Source organism: Temnothorax longispinosus, chromosome 6 (assembly GCF_030848805.1).
Source record: "Temnothorax longispinosus isolate EJ_2023e chromosome 6, Tlon_JGU_v1, whole genome shotgun sequence".
Lineage (NCBI taxonomy): Eukaryota > Metazoa > Arthropoda > Insecta > Hymenoptera > Formicidae > Temnothorax > Temnothorax longispinosus.
Window position 1 is genome coordinate 18,948,983 of NC_092363.1, and position 23,044 is coordinate 18,972,026.

Sequence of the window (23,044 nt, forward strand, 5' to 3'; positions counted from 1 at the left end):
AGCCAAGAGTTACACCCGCGTGCCGTCCTACCAAGGATATACCATCGGACGCCTCCAGGTCCCATCCAAAACCGATCTAACCCGCGCGATTTTCTCCACTTATCGCCGGTACCACATACCTTTTTCCCTCCCGCTCGTCGTCCACGTCGTTCAACCGCTCTGTGATCGTCGCGATCTCCGTCGTGATCCCGTCGTGTCGTGTCCGCGTTCAAACCAAACTTTCCACCGGGTCCACGTAGACCCCGAGTCTACGACGAGGTCAGTACTCGGGGAATCGGGTACGCGAGTCCGCGCGCACGCGCACCGAAACGTCGTTTTCGTCGAGCCTGCTACACGTGACCGAGCCGCGTACTCGGTGAAAGCCGGCATCATAGCGTCGAGAAGCGAGCAGCCAGCCACCATGTCAAAGCTCTACGTGGGCAATCTGCCATCAGATTGCAACGAGAACGCTCTCAGGCAACTCTTCCAGGAGCATAGCCTGGCATGCACCACGATTCTGGTGAAACGCGGCGGTTATGCCTTCGTCGACTGCGCCGATCAATCCACGGCCGATCGGGCGATCGACAAGCTAAACGGTGAGTTGCCAACATAAAATGAATTATGCTAACGCTGCCTTTAATGCTTCTGATAATGCTTTATACATCGCTTCCCATCACAACGACGACGACGACGGCGACGACCGGGAGAGGAGAAAGGAAGAGATTGGAGAGGAATGTCCATCCGCTTCGTGCCGCTTTGCCAATTATTTGTATAATAATAAAACTATTTTACGCTTTGCCATCTATGCTACTGCTTTTTTTCCCAAGCTTATGCAACTTATGAGCTTATAAACCTTTCTCATAAATATTAGTCGACCGATTAATCAACTAATATTTACAATACTGGCTTTATAAAAATCTCAGCGCAAAGATGAAGGTTTTAGTGAGATCTTCAGGAGTCGTCTGGATGATCGAATTAATGTTGAATCCTCCGCTTTATTAATCAAGCTATCCTGATCCTAAACATCCATATCTTCCTGTTTGCTTAATACTTGTACTGCTGAAAATAAAGCTTTGTTTTTACAATGGTATGTAACACGCTATGCTTCATTTAGACGCTTTTTGCTAGATCATAAGAACGCCGAGTAGATGTAAGAATCTGCGTAGCATGCTTCCAACAGATTTTCTAAATGCTAGAGCGAGTGTTTCGTTAAGCGTTTCGAAGGAATAGCCAATATATCTTGACAAATCCTTCGAGAGATTTTTTTGTGAAATTATCTGTCAGGTTACTCTGTCACATCGATAGTTGATCGTCAATTGTTTCCTTTTTTCCGCCGACGCACTTTGATGTGAAATTGGAGAATATCGAATGTTTTTCCGGTGTATATAACAAAATAATGACTATCGATATGACAAATAAAACTGTCGATATTACCATCATATAATTATTTAAAGATAAAATTTCTTATGTGCAAATTGTAAAATTCCACTTACTTAAGAAACATCCGACATATATTAAATTCGCAAAATAATTAGCACGACACTAGAGTGATCAACAATTGACAGCTGTTTGTAGGAATAACCTCTTGTATGTAAAAAAAAATTAAGGGGCGGGATCATTATTTAATCATTAATATTTAAAAATACATAAAAATATAAATTTCGTGATTAGTGAGAAAAGATTTAATTTAAACGACTACCTATAGGTCGTGCTGGTGATAAAATGGATAAACAGTGATGTGTAAACGAGAAAAATGTTCTTCGATGACACTGGACATATTTAAACCTCTTCAGCTTCAGTCGTCGACCGGAGGAGATTGAAGCTCGTGCGACGAGCGAATTTATGGTCGTGCAGAATCAGGATATCGCCGCGGACACGCGCGAAATTGACGTTATATCTCGCACGGCCACTCACTTCCTCCGTGGCTCAAAGATTGCTCCATTCACGTATGACGAACGCGAGATTAGGTTCACCGAGAGTCGCTGTGTCACCGATTTCGGTTTCCGCCAAAAAAAAGGCAGTTTCTGTCACAACCATGAAATTTGAGCTCCTCAATATGCGGCACTCAAATTCCTTTTACTTTCAAATCACGTCATGTGCTCCGGCTCGCGCTAAAAAATTCCATGAGAGTAGTTGTCAGATATAGAAAACGTGATGTACCTTATCTCGTTAAAGCTTATTCCGAAATTCAGCTGCCTACGATTAGGACTAGTGATAGCATTCCAAAAGTCAACTCTCTGAAAACATTGCTACGAACGTTCTCTCTCTCTATATATATAAAATATGTATTAATATCAAATATAATCTCGAGAAGCTCGAGAATCAAAACAGCAAAGTTACACAAAATAATCTCATTGAATTACATAAAAATTACTTTTAGAGAATATATGTAATGTAATACACAGTGATTATATATTTCGATATTTATTTAATTCTGCTTCTGAATCAAATCGGAGAGAATTGTCGAATTGAGATAATTTGTCAGTTATCTTAATTTTTCCCAAAGTAGAGCGGGACAATTTCGTCTGCTCCACTTTCGTGGAAAACTTATCCACGTGGTAGATATCGCATCGCAAAATGGCGCCAGTTACGACAAGGTCACGTTTGTGTGCTCGCCTTCGCGATAAGTCGCTGATAATCGCCTGCGTCGACCAACCGTTGTCGATCGCTCCGATTACGGGACTGGCTCTTCCCGCCAAAACGGAGGCTACGTGCACACTCGAGGAGTGCCTATCGCCGGCAAGACAATCATTCTCGGGCTGCACAACGCTTGACGATCATAGAAAAACGCTTTCTACTTTGTATCTAAAATTTTTGTCTAGAACAATTGTCTCCAGGAAGCCACAACTCGAATCTATACCTGAAAGAAATTCCGTAAAATTTCTTTCGTATGCCACGTTGAAAAAAATATTTATTTGAATTTTAAACACTGAGAATAGCTTGTTTCGACGCGCTTGTCGCTTATACTTTACCATAGCAAATTTCTATAAAGAAATCTAATAAAATATGTAGAATATTAGAAACAAAAATTGAGAACTTCGTTAAAACTTCTTGAAATAAGACTAATGTCTTGGCTTCTGTCCATCGATGTTACTTTTCGAGACATACGACGCGCAAAAATTGTCTGCCGAGTGGAAGTTAACTATGCGTGACGAAACGTCAGGCGGCTGAACGCGTCCGTTAATCGTTAGACTGTCGGCGACTATACTAGCCAAAACGACTATTCTACACCCCCGCATTCGTTCAGACCTAAATGGTCAATTTCAGTATGGTATAACTTTGTACAAAAATATTCTCCATCAAAAATCATTTTAAAAAATTTAACTCGTAACAGCTATTTTTAATATTTCTTATTGAAAAACATCACTTTTCCATGCAAGAATTTATTGACAAAGAAATAAATTAATAATATAGTGATATTTTGTGGACAACCAGTTTAAAGGATTAAAATTTCAGAAAATTTCTTACTTAAGGATGTACAAAAGGTATACGTGTTGACGTGGTCCAAGAGAGAAACGTTTCTCTGAAAATTATCCTGAACAATTAGAAATGAGAAGTAGACATTGTATACGTTTGGCAATCTATACGTTTCGTATTTTCGCATCGACCTCTTCTCGTTATCTCGGTATGGTCCTGACCTAACGTTCCCGACTTATCCCGTCGATCGTGAGAATTTGGACCGGCACTTGACTTCGAGGCTCCGACTCACGCCCGTACGAGTAGTAGTCAGTTGGCGGGTTCTCCCGCAGCCGAAGAGAAGAAATGTGGTCAAGGTCGCGAATGGTCGTGCGCGCGCCCGAGCACGCGTGACGTATGGAGCTGCCTCGATCGCCCCCGCCGCCTCCACCGCCATCGCGACCGCCTGCCGCCGTCGTCTCCTCCGAGGTTGAAATTTACATCGCGAATAGCCGCCGATCTCATCTTCTCGGCTCTCCTTCGCCTCGCCAGCCGAAAAATCGGTTAGTCACACTCGTCACGTTCCGGCAGCCATGCCTGGTATCCAGATCATAAATTCCATTGACAACTCTGTAGTTCTCGTGCGCTCTCGCGCCCATATCAGCTACCTCATTAGAGCGTGTTAATGCACGCACGTGCACGCATCGCACCGAAGCGCCGTTTGAGGCCACGTTTCATCCTTGAACTTCTCTGATGAGGAAACAATCGAAACTAATCCTCGTCGACACGAGAGAGCTTCGAATACGTTGGAAAAAAACTTAAAATCACATTTTTTTTTTTTTTTTTTTTTTAAACAGTCTTGCGAAGTTAACATGTTCGATTCTGACCGAATATCTATTGGAAGAATAAGATATTGGAAAGACGATTATTACTGCCAAATAGAATTTTTATGGTTATTATTAGGTGGAACTGTTTTAGAGGGGGGGGGGGGAAGAAAATCTTTAAGAAATCTAGAAAATTTGTGCAACAAGTTGTTTGTAGATAGATTTTATTCTTGTTGGGGAAAGAAGAGCGTTTTTCTTGGTGCATATAATCGTACTCTTAGCCGTATAAAGCGTGCAAGAGCTACTTAGAAGTGAGCTACAGGAAGGAGAGTCGGGAGAGCCTCTTGGAGCGATTCATGGCGAACGCTTTCTCTCTCCCTCTATATTTCGTTAGCAATACGGTCGTTGCTTCTGCAACGTAAGGGCCGATCCTCGGATACAATGCCGCGCGAAGAACGTTACCGACGAGCCGAGGCCAGAACTAGTTTGGTGGGTTGTTGAGTTAGGTTTTAGAGAGAACTCTACCAAAGCCGCGGTCTAATCGGGCTTTAGGAGGCTCGCACGCCGCTCTGTCTACCGAACGATTGAGCTGTGTGCTCATTCGCGTCGTTTCAGAGTTGCTAGTATACCGAAACGCGAATTATAGATATTTGGAATCCATGTTTCGAAGTGTCTCAGCACGGCCATTATTATATCAGATATATGAATATATACGTTATAAAATTTGATTTTCAGTCTGATTACATACATATGTAATAATCAGAAGAACAAGAGATGTTGTTATAATAATATATAATTATAAATAATGTGAAATTAATACAAATTAATTAATAAATTAAACAAATTTACTTTTTACATTTATTCGGCCGTTTTTTGGAAATTATGATTATCTCAAAATTATTATCGACAGTGTATTTTTATATTTTAAACGCAAAGATACATGCAGTATTATAACATGGAGAAATTAATTTTTTCTAACATTAATATATATTTTCAATTATTTGCCATAATCTACAAATATCATCTCGTTTAGTTTCTCTTATGCAATAGTCTTCTGGCAAACACGAAAATCTTATCGAGAATTTTCTCAAAGGTCGCATTTTCCTTAAATTCCACAGACGACGCAGTAACGTGCTATGCCTGTTTGTGCGTGCACAGCATGCGTCTTCCTCTTTCACAGCCGGCGTTCGTGCACGCCATTCTCTTCAGCACGATCTCGAAGATACGAAGCCTAAAAGTCGGTGCCGAGACGCCAACAGGAAGCTGCCACATTCTTCCATTCTGGCTGCCTCCTATCGCTTTCTTCTTTCCTCGTAACACGCCGGCTTGTACCGAATTGATCAGCCGCTATCCATTATATCTTCTAACCCTTGCCACGAGATTCATTATTTATTAAGAAGACTCAAAAACCACACTCGAAATCATCTTATGAACTAAATATTTTATTCTGTATTTATTTCTGTACGTACATATTTTGCTTACTATATTCACGCTGAACATCTCACCGCAGTATATCTTAATTTCATAAAAAGAAAAAAGTATAGGATAATTTGAGAAAATTCAATTTTTTGAATTTGATAAAGTTTATATAGGTATGTTTAAACGAGAATACGCCGCAGTTGCTAGGATGGGGTGCGAGCGGCCGCCAAGTGCGAGGGTTTACACCCACCAGTGCAATTCTCGACAGCTAGAACGAGCAGATGCTCCTAGGAATACATTATTCGCATCCAAAACTGCCTGTACTTAATACGCTCCCTTTTCAAACGTCTGTAGGAGACGTCCCATTTGCTCGAGATGTTTCGCATTTCTCTTCCTTCTATCGAGACCGTATCTTAAACAGGATTGCCTCAGTCATTTCAATATTTGTACTATAATTTGTACTATACTTTATGCCGTTCCCAAATATACAAGTTGATAAAAATCTGAAATATGTTTGATAAAAACTTAAAATGCATACGTTTATAACAAACTATCATAAAATATCTACACTTCATAAATAAGAGAAATCTATGAAAAATTTATGAAATATATGAAATATACGAGCTCTCTATTTTTTCTGGAAGTTATTTCCATTTTGAGTCACGTTTTTAAAATTGTTATTAAGATACATCACATCAATTCGTATCCGTGTCCTGCTTGATTTCAGCGTCACGCAAAAAGCCCATCATACGCATACCGTAATTCGACGCACCTCGCTTCGAAAATAAGTCGCTTAAACGTCTCCTCGCCTCGCCTCTTCGTGGAAGCGAGGATTTCTCGAATGAGAAAAAAGTGCAGTGACTCCGTATTATTTCTCGCACCTTTTCTCCCAAGCGTACCGCGTACCTCCGCGTACGTGCGTATGTTTATGCGGCCGAATAAACATGTCCGCGCAATCTCTTCCTTTTTTTGTAATCGCTGCCCGCGGCCCGGCCGGCTTGATTTGTCGCGTGCCTGCTCGGGACCACCTGCCCCCGAAAAAAGTTACCTGTTAACAGTGCACCGGTAACCGACACTGATGGGGCCTTACGATTCGCCTCTCCTCTTCGCACAAGCCCGGGCAGCCCACGGGCGACTGATTCCACCGATCGCAACTCATACAGCGGAGTAGCCGCGACCGTCGTAAGCCGAAAACACGACGGAGGCAGAAAGGAGAGTGCCAATTATTATAATAAGGGTTTTTCCAACGGTGACGAGCGCGATCATTATTATTTACCGTTTTAATCTGCTGCACCTGATCGATGTATATCAATTATTATATCTTGGAAAATAAAACCTCTTTAAGAGCGCCTTTTAATCTCATCTAGAAAAATGGCAGATTCAGATCGATTAGCGATATTAAATACGCCAGGAACTTATCTTCTCGAATAAGCGGTTCAAGTAAAGTGAACATTTTGGAACTCACAATCATCAGATTTAATCTCTCAGATAGCTCTCTCTTTCTCTCCTCTTTTTAATTGTTTCTCTCATAATCGTGAAAACTTGTGCTTGCATTGCGGTGCAACGCGCTTCTCGACGGTGACTTTGCCACGTGTCGTTATCTCGGCGGTGCATAGGAATTGGTGCGGGCAAGGTGCAACCGTGACCGGCCGCGCGTTTGTCCACGAGGCTTCTTGTACAATGTGTCACCGAGACAGAGCCGCCCGGGCACGCGATATCGACTAGTATAAACTGGTATCAGCCAGCTGCGGCATTACTTCGAAATCTGAATAGAGCAGCCGAAAGTCTGCTAACTTGTCGCTCTCCTGCGATATGTCTAGAGACACATTCCTCCGAACTTTTTTATTGCATCGACATAATACGCGCCTTTATCGGATCTTTCTTATTCGCACAAATACCTAACACAAAATGTTCTATCTAAGAAACCATTATGTGATATCTCAGGTGTTTGCGATAACTTATTTCTTGAGAAGAATATGTCATACTTAGAAAACATTTTATTTCTTTACTTAATCGCAAGTGGAAAGTTACCGCAGATTTTATACCTAATCAGAATTGGAACAGAGTTGCAGATATTATTTCAGGAATTAAAGAACTGTATTCAATTTTAATATAGAGTTTTCGTAGAAGAAACCTCAGCGTATTTGAAAAGAGAAACAAAGCGCTATCTTTAGCCCCATGTACAAAGACTGCGATAGTATATCTTTCTTTACTTGTCTTTCTTTTCATCATTCCTCTGTCACAAAGTGACTTCACTTCATGGTATTATGGAGAAGCCTGATAAAAATTCTAAACGATATTTATCGACGATATCCATCGCTTTAAGTTTGCTTAAAAGAAAATTTGATAAGGAAATATTTTGAGACATTAAAGGACTTTCTTAGAAATGTTTCTTTCCAGAGATTCATGCTCCAGATGTTCGATCTCTTACTCGTCAACGCTCATTCTGTATTTGCTTCTTGGTCTCCCGCTTTTTTTCCTTTTTTTCTCTTATCACATTTATTTTAAGAACTTCATGGCTGTCTCAAATACAGTTTTAACTCAAAATCGCACTTATAGTCATATGATATGTTAGTTTACATGATTTCTGACCGTTTGTACGTGATTTAATCGACTAAGGTCGAGAGACCTAAAAAGTCTCTCTTTCTCTTTGTCTTTCTCTCATTATCTTTGGCAGAAATAATTATTTCTTAATTTCATATCATTCTTAATTTCTTACAACTCTTTTATAATCAACTTTTATATTTTCATAAATTGTATTTTTTTCCCTTATCTTTTCAGGGATTTTTTCCGAAATACATTTCTCGTTCCTCTCTTTTTCTTTCGTACACACAACTCTCTCACACTGTCGCGGTCTTTCTCTCGAATCTGAATTTTACTGTCTTTGTCTACGTGACCTCTGCCCGACTGCTCGGAGACACGTGTTTGTTTTAGATACTCGGCCATTGACTTCCCAAGCGCGCAGCGTCACTGTCGGAGTTTTTGGCGGAACGAAAGCACCTCGCGTCGCGATCGAAGCCGCTTCCTGTCCTACGTTTCTACTCGTCGTCCCCACGGCCCACATTTAACGTTAAATATAGCCAGCCAATTCTGAGTTTCGGTTAAACGAGAGACCGCGAACGTCTTCTCAATGAAGCGAGTTCCATTGAATTCTATTAACCCTGGTCGACCCGGCTCTACCACGTTATTGCTTTGAATTTCATATACATGCAAAATATCGGCTATTAATTTTATTATTGCAGCATTGTTATCTAATTATCATTTACGCAGTTCTTTCCATTATCTTAATTGCAGTATTTCTTATTTTGAAATTATATACATATAAATATTAAAAATTTATGATAACACATAAATAATTGTGTCACTACAAAAGAATTAACGGAGAGACACGTGTCGACAAAAAAAAATTATTTTAATATTTTTCGCAAATGTTGAGATTTTAGAGTTTATCGAGAAATTGAAATGGAATTTCGGCATCACACGAATCGACACGGCTGTTACGTGTGTCCCGTTAATTCCTAATCGCCCGCGCCGCAACGGCGCTCATCGTCGATGAGATCTGTCAATTAGCATCCAGAATAGCGTCTATGAATTCTAACAGATTTGTGTGACCTCAGACGTTAATGAGACTCTTTCATATCTTTTGTATTCTCTTTATCTCATCAGAGTTTATTGATAAATTCTCTAAAAAAGTTTTTTTACCAAAATTTAGAGAGAGAGAGAGAGAGAGAGAGAGCATACGAACTTTGTTGAAAATGTTAAAAGAAACCTCATCGTCGGTTTCTTTAAGGTGTTAATATGAAAGATTAAGTGTGGCCCTTGTGCGTGCGTATGCGTGTATGGAGAACGTAAGTGGACAATGAAATCTCGTTTCTCGGTCAATTTTAACTGGACATCGGTTTGACAGAAATTTCATTTAAGACTTAATGATCACGGCATTGAATGCGGAGGGATGAAAGCTCGCGATAAATGATAACGGTTACGGGGTTAAGGGCGAAAGAGAGGTGGAGCGCACAATGTCTGGCCCACGTGCGCATAATTGTTAGGTACACGCGGAGAGAAACTCGGGTCTCTTTCGACAGGTGTCAATGAACCGGTCAACGACGTATCCGTCGGAGGATAAGCGACGAAGAGAAGGTGATAGCCCCGGCGAAGGGAGAACGGGCGGGAAAAAAATACGAGCGAGGCTCGTTCGCACCTGCCTCGGTCGTGCGAGCCGAGCTCACGGTGATTTCACATTTCGTGGTTCGCGAGGCAGACGTGCCTCCGAATGCGGCACGAAAACCGATTTTCCACACACGAGGAAGGGCGGGTGAAAACTTGGTACCGCAGTTTGACAGGAATAGGGAGGGAAATGAGAACATTTACGGGGTTAACAAACCTAAAGCTTTTTTAAAGGGGCGAGAAAATTAAATTATAAATTAAATAAAATTAAATCATGTTTTTAATTCTCTGGTGAAAATAAATACAAAGCATTCACTACTAATTACCATTAATTAGTAATTAATAATATAGAACAATTATCTAAACTAAAAAGGAGATAAATGTAATATGTGAAGTGAAGAAATATCATGTTCTAATGGGTGTGCAGGAGAAAATGTTGTTCTTGACAGACATTCATTCATAATGTATTATAGACACTTACACTTACAATAGAATCTGCCGCTCATTTTAGGAAGCAGCGCTCTTTCTTCATGCGTATTTTGCGATTTCACGGGGAGAGGGAGACGAGACGAAAGAATTATCTTCCGTGACTGATATATTCGGGAAAATTATGATTTCGTGGAATTTTACGTTTCTCAAACGTAAAATGGACCTATCTACCTTCAACCAAAGAATTGTAACAATTAGATATGCCTATCTCAAGACTGTATTTCATTTATTTTCAAGCGCAAATTTCAATTTTTCTTGGTAGTTGTTTTATTATATTTGATTACAAGTCATTCTAGTTGTAGTAGTAAACGAGAGTGCGATGACAATTATATTTTATAAATACTTAATTATTATTCTTCGCTATTTATTTTGTTTTTTTAATTAATTTGTGTGTGCTTATTCCATATTTATATACATGCTATTTTGCCCTTGTTTACGTTAATCGTGAAATTTTATTTTACGCGTATTGTATTAATTTTACAGCATCAGATTCTAGTGACGGAAGAATCGACCGGGAAATTTTTTTAAATTTATTTACAAGGAATAGAATAACAATATAAAAAAAGTTGTAGAAAAACGATTTGCGTCACGACACTCTTAACGATTTGTTTTAAAAAGCGACAAGGTTTTTTTCCGTTCAAAATCGAAAGTAAATCACAAGGACTTTATCGTAATTTAATCCTCGGTTAACGATAAGAAAACAAGTTGACTGCCTTGAGAACATACGAGAATAAAAATTATGGAAGTTTATGGGAAGAGAACAAGGAAACCGGCAAAAATCTAATAAGCCACACATGTGTCTTTGCACTCGCTCTATGTATAGTTCTTTCTGCAAAAAGACCCTTCTTACATTACATTAAATTTCAGTAAAATATCATACAACTCATATGTGAAAAAGAAATCACAAATAAAATATCTGCAAATTTAAGTATCCTATGATAGTTTATTAGGAACTTAATATCATATAAATACAAAATATAATAATTGACAGTAGTAAAATAAACTTAGGTATGGCTAATCTGAAATTAAAATATATTGAATCGGAAACGTATCAGCTGATAATCAGGCATAAAAGATTATCACGTAATCTTAGTAGATAAGTGATAAAGAATTACGCGGAACTCATTATTTGTCTAATTAGATTAAAGATATAACTCAGACATTTCGTATGTTACGCGTCGCTGAATCAAGATACAAGTTAAGAAATCGATTTATCCGCCGGTGAAAATCGCGTATGGCACACCCGAACTATTAAACTGTCGTGACGTGGGCGATACGGTGATGCCCGATGCTGAGCAGAAAGCTTCGTTCCCCGATGCGAGAGGAGGACGGCAGTCCGCACGTCGAGAAAAATTACATCGGCACACCGCCATTAATCTCCGAACGAGCGGATATTATTTTAATTCTCAAGTCTCGAGCCCAGTCTCTTCCGAGAAACGCCGGCCTTTGTCCCAGCCGGCTGCCCAGAAAGAAAAGTGACCGAGTGATTTAATCTACGAACGAACGAATAGCGCGACCCTGGGCTCCTCTTCTGATGCTCGTGCTCGCTGTTTCCTCCTCTCCTATCCTCTCCTCTCCTCTCGTCCGCCCGCCATCGGCGAGATTCGTTTTTGCTCGCCGAATTTGCGACGGCGGCGACTGCGTGCTCGAAGCTCGAACTCGGGACCGTTTCTCGGGAAAAGTCGCGACGAACTTCCTCCGGTTATTAAGAGTCTCTCGGCGACATTGCACTTAATGTCAAGGAGCGTGGAATATTGAACCTGCTGTAATCCCATTCAATAATTCAGCTATTAGATAGGTAAACTGACATAAAACTTTCTGGATAATGAAACGTTGCTTTCGAGCTAAAACGCGTAAACTTACTATTGTAAAATAAAATTATATTATTACATAATGTTACATAAAATATCTGCTAGATTAAATCCACCTAAACCTAAGCAATAAGATGCTATATTTTATTATATATTTTCTAAAACTCAATTCACAAAGACTATAATTATCAAATTATCTCAAAATTAGAAAGGCAACCATTTATTTTCATGCCATTGAAAGAGAAGCTATTAATCAGAAATGTCTTCAGAGAGAAGGAAACCGAAATAATCTCCGGATTTCTGATTTGTTCAATCAAATGTAGGAAACGGTGTTGTTTACGCACGTTTACGGGGTGTTGTTCATGCGTATGCCCTTTCCATTTTCGATAGTCGTAAAATGTCATCGGCCGGACAGATAAGACCGCAACTTTTGCTCCAAAAAGTCGCCGTCTTACTATATTCAGATAATGGATTCAAAAACCGAGAGCGATACCACTGATTGTTGAGAGATAAGCGTCCATGTGCGTATACGCGTGTGCGTGCTTGTCTTCCCTTCATTCTCCGCAGCGTGACCGTGAAACGCACACGGCCCGGCATTCGTAACAGCTCGAAACTCTGAACTTTGTACACCGCCAGATAATGGCCGTTATCTGCGCCTCCGCGCACAACTTTCATTGACGAACGTACTTTAGATGCCACGAGCGCGCGAGGAATCTAAAAATGCGTATTATGTTCCGACGTTGTAAGAGGCAGGTAAACAGAGTAAAACGCTCGAGGAAAAAAATTTTTTATTTTATTTAATTTTTTTAGCGTTTTACGTATGTCGAAATTTATTCAGATTATTATGATGGAAAAATTAAACATTAAAAATTGCCCGTTTAATAAGATAGAAAAATCCGATTAATTTTTATTTAGAACCCGGAACTTCAGTCGTCAATTGACAATTTTTCATTGACAGTAATAAAGCTTCTTTTATTCGCTGAAAATAACGAAAGAGTCTGGCGCAAGAAAATGGTCAGATTGCATTCAACGAGACCTTTTTCGAGTGCGCGATGCACTCGCAGTAACATATTTTCGAACGATGACTCGTGCAATCCGGAATAGCGTAATCAGTTAACGATGCAATGTTCTTCGTATTACCACGCGTATATTATTTATCGCATGACGCAACATTTCTCTTAATTTCATCGAAATTAATCGCCGACAAAAACATCTCTCGCGCGGTTGTCGGTGTTTCAATACAATAACGTTCAATTAGGAAAGCGCATCGTATATAAATGCGTTTGCATATCCATCGAACTCTCCTTCTGCGCCTCTAACACAGCAACTTTCTCAGAGAGTATGCAAACGTAAATTAGAGTATGATTGTCCTCAGCCCTGCATTATCCCATTTTGAGGAAAGAAATTATAAAATATAATTAATATTAATAGATAATATAGGGAAAATTATCTTTAATGACAATTTTCTTACAGAGAAATAAAAAGAACCAATATTAATATTACATTATTTTCAATTCTAGATTGCTTTTTGTAAATTGAATACGTTTTATTAATTAAATAATTGAACTAAACTTTGACTCTATAAATTCAAGTTTTGTATATTTACTATATTAAGGTGTAGAAAAATATAAAACCGTCGTTTCTAGCGGAATATCGAAACTACGTTCGATAATGCGTGCTGCTTAAGAGCCGGATGTGTGTGCAGCTCGTTTTTGATCGATAGAACCAAGGACGACCTGTCAGGCTCGCACGTTTAGAACATCCTAAATTTGCTTTGCGCCAGGGATCCCCGTTCATATACAACCCCTTCAGTATTAGTTTTAATTCAAAAATTCCATTTTTATGGAGCTTTATCTTATTTAAGACAAAATTTAAACAAACTATTAAAAAATCAATTATTTTACAGTCAATGAATCAAAATATATAAAAATTTATATATTATAGATTATATTATGTTTACATATTATTATAATTTTAAACGAGATAAAAGAATTGAAGAGCCTGGGAGGGTTAACGTGCAACCCCGCATACATAATCAGTCACGAAAGAGGAAGTAATTAGTCCACCAAAGCAGAGAGAATGTAGACTTGGCTTAGTAGACCATGGCACGTATTCATATTCCACATTAAACACTAAAAGTGGGATATGAATATACAGTGTTACAGTTATTCGGATAATTCTTGCGTTTCAACCTATAGAATAAATTCTCTTAGAGTACATGAATAATGTAGTAAAAAAACTGCCAGGTGCCATGCAATAACTGTATAAATTATGAGTTACAAATATCGAAAGTGAGCAAAAGTACCGTTCCAATATATATTGGCACGAACAAATTATAGATTTAACACTGTAAAATTCTATAGCAGTATTACAAATGAATTAATATATATAAATAATGTGACTATAAAGTACAATGAGGATCATTCTGGCTACGGCAGTTGGTCGAGGACGAAGTTGGGCATCTCGCGCTTTGGCGCGCTTTTCTGCACGGATTCTCAGTCAGGACCTATCTTAACGTGCGTGGGCCCGCTCGCTTCATTCGGCAAACTAACCTACCCGTCTAAGTAATCCATTGTGCTCCTCGTGTTCTCTTTGTGTGGCCGCTCTCACGGTGAGGGATCGGCGTGAGGGTTAGAGGGACAGAACGATGGAAAGAGAGAGAGGCAGGAAAAGATGGACAGAGGGGGAGAGAGAAAAAAAGAGTGAGTGAGAGGGTGTGAGGATGCGGGAGATAGAGCAAAGAGGCGGGATCGAAGACGAAGGAACGAGAAAGAGGAGCCACACAAGGCCAACCGAGTTCTAAACGATTCCTTGTTGCCTTACGCTTCTACCGCGCCATGGAGATTGACTAACTGGTCCAATTTTATTTACCGAGAAATTGTCGGTAAATACGCGCAATATTTTTTTCAAATACGAAGTTCTAATTCATTCTTTTGGAGCATGACAAGAGTGACTGATTTTTCATGCATCTAAGGGAAATTGTAATCTTTTAATAACATGAGATAGGAATGACTGCAAGTATATACATTTTAAAATTAAAATAAACATGTGCACGTACATTGCATTGCCTCTAAAAAGCTTACAATTAATGCAAAATTATTCACGATTTTACTGAAAACACCGGGGAACACATATACATATATGATACATGCAGACGGCGATAAATGCAGGCAAGGCTCTCGTATTTGTTCCTGTTGCCTGTTACCTTTCGACGTTTTCCACCGCGTTTGATTATGTCTCTGATGATTCTCGTTGCGCCAGAGGCTCCACTGATATTCGTCACGATACGACACGACCTCGGAAAGATATATTACCTGGAATCACGCGACCGGTTGTACAACTTTATCCTCGAGTAAACCTCATTCAGATCGCACAACGTTTCCGCGCTGATCTTAAAGACAACCTTCGAGTTAATTACTCCACCCCTTCCACACACCGTCGCTTTTTATAACGATTATTACTTTGTCATTTTTCTCGCATGCTTGCCTTCCCCGGAACAGACCTGCACCAGTCAAACAATTACGTAATGCATTAATTATTTCCAAATACGTTATGATAAAACCGTAATAATAAAACCATAATACGTCCGGATACGCCTCGGTTCAAAGTAATAGAACATGAAAGTCGCGCATCCAAAGCAGTTGCTTCGAGATGCAACAATTCTTGCGTTTATTTCCAATAAGTTGAAATTAAATTGGAATCCGATAGATTCAATTATTGACTTAACCGCGTCAGTTTCCACCGTTTTCTCGATATGCTGCTCTTATCAGCTCGTGTTACGTGGTACGTCGCGTGAGTCACGGCTCCGTGGGACTGAGGAGACAAGTCGAGCGGTAACCCAATAGTAATTTATGTACCTAACCGTGCCAACCGCCGTGTCCACGGCATCGGTATTCAGCATCGGCCTGGAATGCGCAACAGGAACCTGTTCTCATTCCCATTCCCATTCTCGTTCCCGACGCAGCGCTACCCAAATATTTCATTACTTCCCCGTGGAGCCGATGTACTCTGGGCCCTCTTCGCCCCTATCTCCCTTCGTCTGTGACACCTCCTTGCCTTTCCCCAGTAAGAACATTGTCAATGTTATGTCATTCAATAATCGTGTTCTTTAATGTATCGATAATAAATTCTGAAATACGAGTATATGAGATATTAACGTGTGAAAATTAATGAGTAGTAATAAAGAAATGAATAAGTGACTAATAAAACTTAATGTAAACCATATCAACAAAAATCTTAAGCGATACGGAAATAATTTCCACAAAATTAAATAATCATTGCGATTTTACCAAAAATATATTTTGAGAAAAAATAATCATCTAAGTGTCTTCTTTTTTAAGAAACGTAGAAATAATTTTTGAATAAAATTCAAAAGTGGATAGTTAGGCATAGAGATGAATGAATACAGGAGAAGCTTCTCGCCATATCAGTCAACGAGATAGGAAACCGCTAACGCTGCACTTCGAATGCACTTTCGGGATCTACCTTCGTCGGCCGACTGATCTTCATCTCTTAGAATCGTGTCCCTTACGAATAACCGATATACTGCGGGTAAGGAACGGTGCATAATAGCTGATATTTAATATCGTGGATACGGTGATCCTGTTTGTCACTCTACACTTGCGTTTACATTGGGCTGCAGCCATAATATTATCTTTTAGCGATAATTCCGGGACGGTATGTGGCTTTTTATAATTGATAGATTCGACAAATAGCTTTATTCGCATATAGTAAAAATTGAACGTTACATATATCTCAATTTGGTATTTAATTTTATAAAAAGATATGTATGTATACATTTGTATATATTGTATATAATACTATTTTTTATATATTTATATTTCCTTAATTATAAATTCTGCGAAATCTAATAAGTTCCAAAAGTTTTAATTCGAGTGAGGTTTATTTCATACTCCATCTTCATAGGTCTTTTTTTTATACCGCATAAAAAACCTGAAGCATCGCGTGTTCCGTTCTTCAGAAGTACTTGAGAAGGTTTGCTCGTTTCAAGATACGAAGGCGACAAGGAAGATTAAAAAAAAAAAGAGAGAGAAAATGAATGAATATATATTAAGTAGGTTGCACGGCGATTCTACTACGTCCGGATAACGCGCCCAAATTCGCTGCTAGCTCGCTTTAGCCTAACCCTAACTGGCAAAGAAGAAGACGAAGAAGAAGAAGAAGCGAGCTCGCCTACCTGACGGCTCCGCTACGCGTTGTAGGGAAAAGAAGGGCAGGCGGACAGGCAGTGCGGGATGAAAGAGAGAGGGGTAGGGTAGGGTAGAAGGGAGAGACAGCGTGTACTAAGGAGACCTTGAAGGCTGCTGGCCGGGTGCCCAGGTCTAGTGCTGACCCACTATAAAGGCACTTGCCGTCCTGCTCAAACGTCAGGACCGCCGCCTAGCACCCTCTCCCTCGGGAGAGAGCGCCTGCTAACCTACTACTCTCCTGCCCGCGCTCTCGCTTCGTTCACCGCATATACATACACCGGCTCGGCTCCGGCGGCTCGACTCGACTACGAAACTCGCTTCCAGACCCGGACCACGAGAGTTTAGAAGCTCTCTGAAACGAGGGCCCCGCGCTCCATCTCGCTTCCATCTTTCTGGCCCTTCCTCGTTCCTTCTTTCACTCGTCGTCTCGTACTCCGTGATCCCCTGCGCCCGCTCGCTACCTTCACGATCTCGTTTTCACTCCCTCTTTTTAGCCCCCGCCCCCTCTCTTTTCTCTCTCTTTCTCTCTTTCTCCACTCGTACAATCCTCCTTCCCTCCCGTTTCATCTCCCCGTGGCCCTTCTCCGAATACCCGTCTGCTCTCTTCACGTCGTGTCGTCACTACCACGTGTAACTCGCCCCTTCTGTGTAGTGTTTCTTCTTAGTTCGTCTCTTACTCTCTCGTCACTCTCTTTCTTTCTCTCTTTCGCTTCAACGCCGATGCTCTCTTTCTTCATCTCTTTTCCTCGCTTTCTCTCCCTTTTCTGTCGCTCTCTTTCATCTACTCTAACACAACACGTGCGTCGAGGAAAGAGGGAAGAAGAGAGAGAGAGAGAGAGGGTGTGTACGTTTTGGAGGGAGTAGTACCATCTAGCATAGCAACTGCTGTTTCTGCATTTCTTCGCAGCGCGCCCCATGCGAGATGCCGGTATATTTTAAGCGTATAACGGGTGTCCCATCGCCGAAACGAAGCGCCGGAGCTTTCCCGGAAGCTCGCGGACGTTTACAAACCAGTTCGGCTCCCGTAATGATTCTTATCGTCGTCGAAGGAAACTCTCATATTTATTACATGACCCAATTTAATTTGCCTAAATGTATATACAAACAAAGGAATCATTTTTTATATTACAGTCTTTTTGATGCAGCACATTAATGAACGAGATAAATGGAAAAAATTTATTGCATCTAAGAATTACAAAATTTTAGGGTCAGGTAGAATATACTGCACGTATATATTGTAATTTAATATTGTAACTATATAATTACAGTGGAGATAGACAATAAGTTAATATTACATAATTTTATTTTAAAAAACATCAAAATGCTTTGCAAATATTCACTAAGAAAGTTTATTAATAATAACTACATATATTTTATTAAATTATATTTTTTTTTTATATATTATATGATATTTTCCACGCATATAATAAACTAATAATATAAAAGAAGATTGTTTATATCTAATATTACATCAATGTTGACAGATACTCCAATATCGACAATCATGTAAAATCTTTAATTGCATCGCTCTACTAATTATAGTACTGAAGTACGTCATCTGCTTCTTGTCAAACAGTACTGAAAATTTCTACCTTGCTTCATTTTAGCGTCTATCTGTTAGCCATTGTTACCGCTGTTGTTATACCTGCATTGTCGTCAGTGCCGTCGCGTTTTGTTGTACCGAGGCGCTTCTCAAGCCCCACTTTAGCGAGTGTAATGGCAAAGTTAACCCCGCTGGTGCAATCTCGTCCCATCTTTACGGCTCGTGAAATCGGGCGTAAAATGCGCGGCGTATTTAACGCGGCATAAGAATCGAATTAAAGCCTCGTCAGGACGTACCCCGGGCTCTGTACCTCTCTCATTCTCTCGCCACCGAATTGGCTTTCGCATGAAACCTGTTGGCTACGCGGTCGAGCACACTCGTCTATATAGGTACACTTACGAATATTATTACTGACGGGGCAGAGCTCGCGAGGGGAGAGACCTGACACGAGACATACTAAGTAGCCATTTAGATGGCCACTCCTTTCCTCTCGTCCATCTACCGCTCTTTATTCCGTTCTATCCCGCTGTCGAACGAATGACTGTGAAGGAGAGAGACACGCGAGCACGCTATTTTTCTGCTGCCTTGCGCATTCTCCTTATTTCGTTTCATATTCGTACTTCTAATTCATTCGCATTCCCAAGCCGGCTCGTCCAGCCACGATGTATGCATACCCTCATTGTATTGAGCGTATAGCATCTAATAGAATCTACGTGAACGAGTTTACCACTTGACCCACGCCGTTCTACCACAAGAAAATCTAGTCTTGAAAATCTTCGTTTAAAATCGAGGAAACATGCCTATTTATTTACACAAGTCGCGAGAAATTGCCCTTGATTAGAAGACAATTCGTAATCATATAAAAATCTCGAATATTTATCATTTTAATAGTAATTAAATGATATCATATTATAATAATTAATTATGTAGGTATATATAATTGACGAGATGACAACGAGTATTGAGGGTATGACAAACGAAGCGGTAGTTCGATTCTAACAAGCCTCGCTCGCGCTCGATTAAAATTTAAATGGGCACAATCACAAGAGCTGACACCGAAGGCACAGCACTCGTACCTCAACGGATCCGCTTAACGAGCGGTATGCCGAATGACCGTTCGGCGCGAGAATGATTCGCGAATCTATTCTTCTCGCGATTCGCGCGGCGAGGAACCGGTCATGGGAAATTAGATGGGCTTGACCGGTAAACGACACCTGGCACGTAGAAAACGAAAGGAAATACTTGGTGTGCCATATATACACGTTTCTCTATTATCTACCTTCTCTTTTTCTCTTTCTCTTTTTCTCTTTTTCTTTTTCTTTTTCACTTCTCTTTTTTTCCCTCTTCCCTGCCACCTTCTCGTTCTCTCTTTCTCTCTCTTTTCTAACTATCTCTCCCATTCTCTTTTGTCGCGAGCTACGAAATGTCAGTTCACATAACCTTTTGATCCTGATTAGAATATGAGTGAGGTGTAGCTGTGGTGATAGCTTTCGGTCGGGTTAATGCCGGCCGCGATTTTTGCGCCGTTACCGCACACGTGCACACCGGAACCCGGAAGCGACCGCGCGGAACCGGTGCAGTGTCCGGCCGCATGTGTTTTTCCATGGGAAAAGTCTCCCATCTCTCCTCGTTTCATCCCTGGGGTCAGAGGTCGTGGCTCAAACAGGTTGTACGCTGACCCATTGATCCAATTCTGCCGTTCGACTTGAGACGCATGAGAAAATCGCGATGAAAATATCTACTTGTGATCTCGTCAAACTTTATAGTGATAGAGAATTGAAGCTTAATTAGAAACAGAATACCAAAATAATAACAGTGAAAGTTTGTTCAACATCGACGAAATTCTTCTTAATACGATATAATGAAGCTGCATGCAGATACACGATGTTGGGGAAGTTCAAAAATTAAATCGTGCTCTTATTATATAACAAGCTTATTAACAATTTTTTTCGACAATCCTAAAATTTTTTCGCTAAATTAAATCAACAAAGTGAAGTAAATTATTCTAATATTCTAAATATTTTTTATAATATACATTACGTTATATATTAATGAAATATAGATATAAAATATATTTCAATAAATAAAAGTACATTTAATATTAATATTTGCAAATTAATAAATGTATACGACAAAGATATCGATTCGGAAAAGCTAAATTATTTACACTAAAGGGAAAAGTTCAAAAGTGTTAGTACAATTACACAAGTGTATATTATAATATTAATTTTTATTATTGGATAACTACGGATTGTTTACGCCACGACAATGAAACAACCGTTAACTTTCGTCGGTTCGGTTTCTATAGTATGTGAATAGATGAAAGGACACCCTTTACAATAACAAGGCCTGGACCGCGAGATTGGTAATCGCTCTATTTACTGGCCGCGCCGTTGTGTTGTTACGTGTCCATGAATTTCGTGCGCCTCTTTAAAGACACACCTAAAAACCAGCTCCTTCGTTTTCGTTACAGGATATACCTATCTCGGATCCTCGCTCGTTGTAGAGCCGTCTGTAGCCAGCGCAGCAAAGAAACGGTAAGTTACGAAAATTTCGCCATTAAAAGTGCGACGAAAGCATGGCTTTTAGATACGTTGAGAGAGAGAGAGAGAGAGAGAGAGAGAGAGAGAGAGAGAGAAAGAAGAAAAAATTCCAAATATGTAATCTTTACAATGTAGTATGTAGCGTAATAAAAAATCGTTTAATTGTGCGTATATCCGATACAGATATTTTCAAATTATATTTTAATAAAGGACATGGTTTTTTACACGTTATAAAAAAACCTGAGAATAAATTTTCCTAAGCACATTATACAATTGTGTCAGTGAATTTTAATGCATGATATTTTCTTCAAAGTCTTCAAGACTTGTCTTTTTTTTCAATTATACCTATCGTTAATTGACGATCAATTTACACGGCTACTAAAAGAGCACACTTTAAAGGAAACAATGTTAGAAGATTAATCTTGTATAGCAAACGAGATAAATGTTTCTCTTTTTACTAATTAGTTCCAGCAAACTCCAGATAAAGAATAGGGGGTACACAAGTCCCTTTTTAAATCTCGCAACGAGTGAGCTCGGAAGACAAGCGCGGCGGGAATGAGTTCCACTGCGACGATGCGATTTAATCCCGGCGATTTTTGCCCGGGCACGTTCGGGCACGAGTTCAAACTCTTGTGCATGCGCACACGCGCGCATTTACTCGCGTGCGGCCAATTACGCACCTTGTTACGCGCGGTATTACGCGCGGCCCGATCTCTCCTGCGATCTCGCCTGCGTGCAACCGGGCGCGGGTTAACGAACCTTTTAAAGTTCCGCTTGCGCTCGCGAACGTAGTGTAGAACGAGAGAGAGAAAGAGAGAGAAAAAATAAGAGAGATAAAGAGCGAGGGAAAGAGAAAAATTAAATGTGAAATATGTGTGAGGAGACGCGCGATCGGCACGCGTATTAGCGAGAACGCTCGGTAATCGCCAAAAATAATGACTGAATAATTTGCTCGATGCCCGATCGCGGCTTTAATAAATAAAAAATCGCGGTGGGACGGTCAATGCCGCTTCCTGCATTGCGCGAATTTACGGCGATCAGTTAAGGAATGGTGCAGCGGCAGCAGTTTTAACGGCTTTATTAACATGGCCGAGCGAGGGTCTGCAACGCGAGCACGACACGAGATCGGTTTATTTTACCAAGCCTCTCTAAATGGCGACAGGTTAAGCCGTGCGACACACGCAATCAGAATTTTTCATTATCACACACCACCGGCCAGGTGTCCGCGACATGAAATACTTGACTCTCTCTCTCTTCAACAGATCAAATAAAATAAAATAAAATAAAATAATATTAATTCAATAAAATCCATCTTAGTGACATGTGAATAAGAAATTGAACAAGATTTTAATTCCTATTATAATTAATCATAATTCTTGCAAACGTACAAACTTGTTAACCATGATAATTCGATCGTATAAAACTATCAGAATTTTTTTTTTTTTTTATAAATAGTTCCCAAGGCTGCTGGCGTTTGGTTTTTTACTACATTTCGAAAACTTTCTGTAAAATTATACGAATCCTCGTATCTCCGATTAATGCTTTACTTTAAATTTACAATTCTTGTCGTGTCAAATGTGGATAAGACGTTAAATTTATTGCAGATTGTCATAAATCATCGAGGTATATCAGAATGCCTCACCGAATTCGTTCAAATTGGATCGTA

General features: G+C 39.9%; 1 protein-coding gene across 1 annotated transcript; it reads left to right on the forward strand.

Annotated features, from left to right (window-relative positions):
• Nucleotides 1-252: 252 nt before the first annotated feature.
• On the forward strand, nt 253-21,582 carry LOC139814090 (insulin-like growth factor 2 mRNA-binding protein 3-A). The gene is made up of 2 exons (XM_071780073.1): nt 253-575; nt 21,309-21,582. The coding sequence occupies exons 1-2, from the start codon at nt 401-403 to the stop codon at nt 21,374-21,376; spliced, it is 243 nt and encodes an 80-aa protein (XP_071636174.1). The 5' UTR covers nt 253-400; the 3' UTR covers nt 21,377-21,582.
• Nucleotides 21,583-23,044: the final 1,462 nt, after the last annotated feature.

What these genes read in the sequence shown, in the direction of transcription:
- LOC139814090 (XM_071780073.1), top strand. Translation starts at nt 401, where the DNA reads ATGTCAAAGCTCTACGTGGGCAATCTGCCATCAGATTGCAACGAGAAC. An exon ending in GGCGATCGACAAGCTAAACG is followed by an intron (nt 576 to 21,308) that starts GTGAGTTGCCAA and finishes TTTTCGTTACAG; the next exon opens with GATATACCTATCTCGGATCC.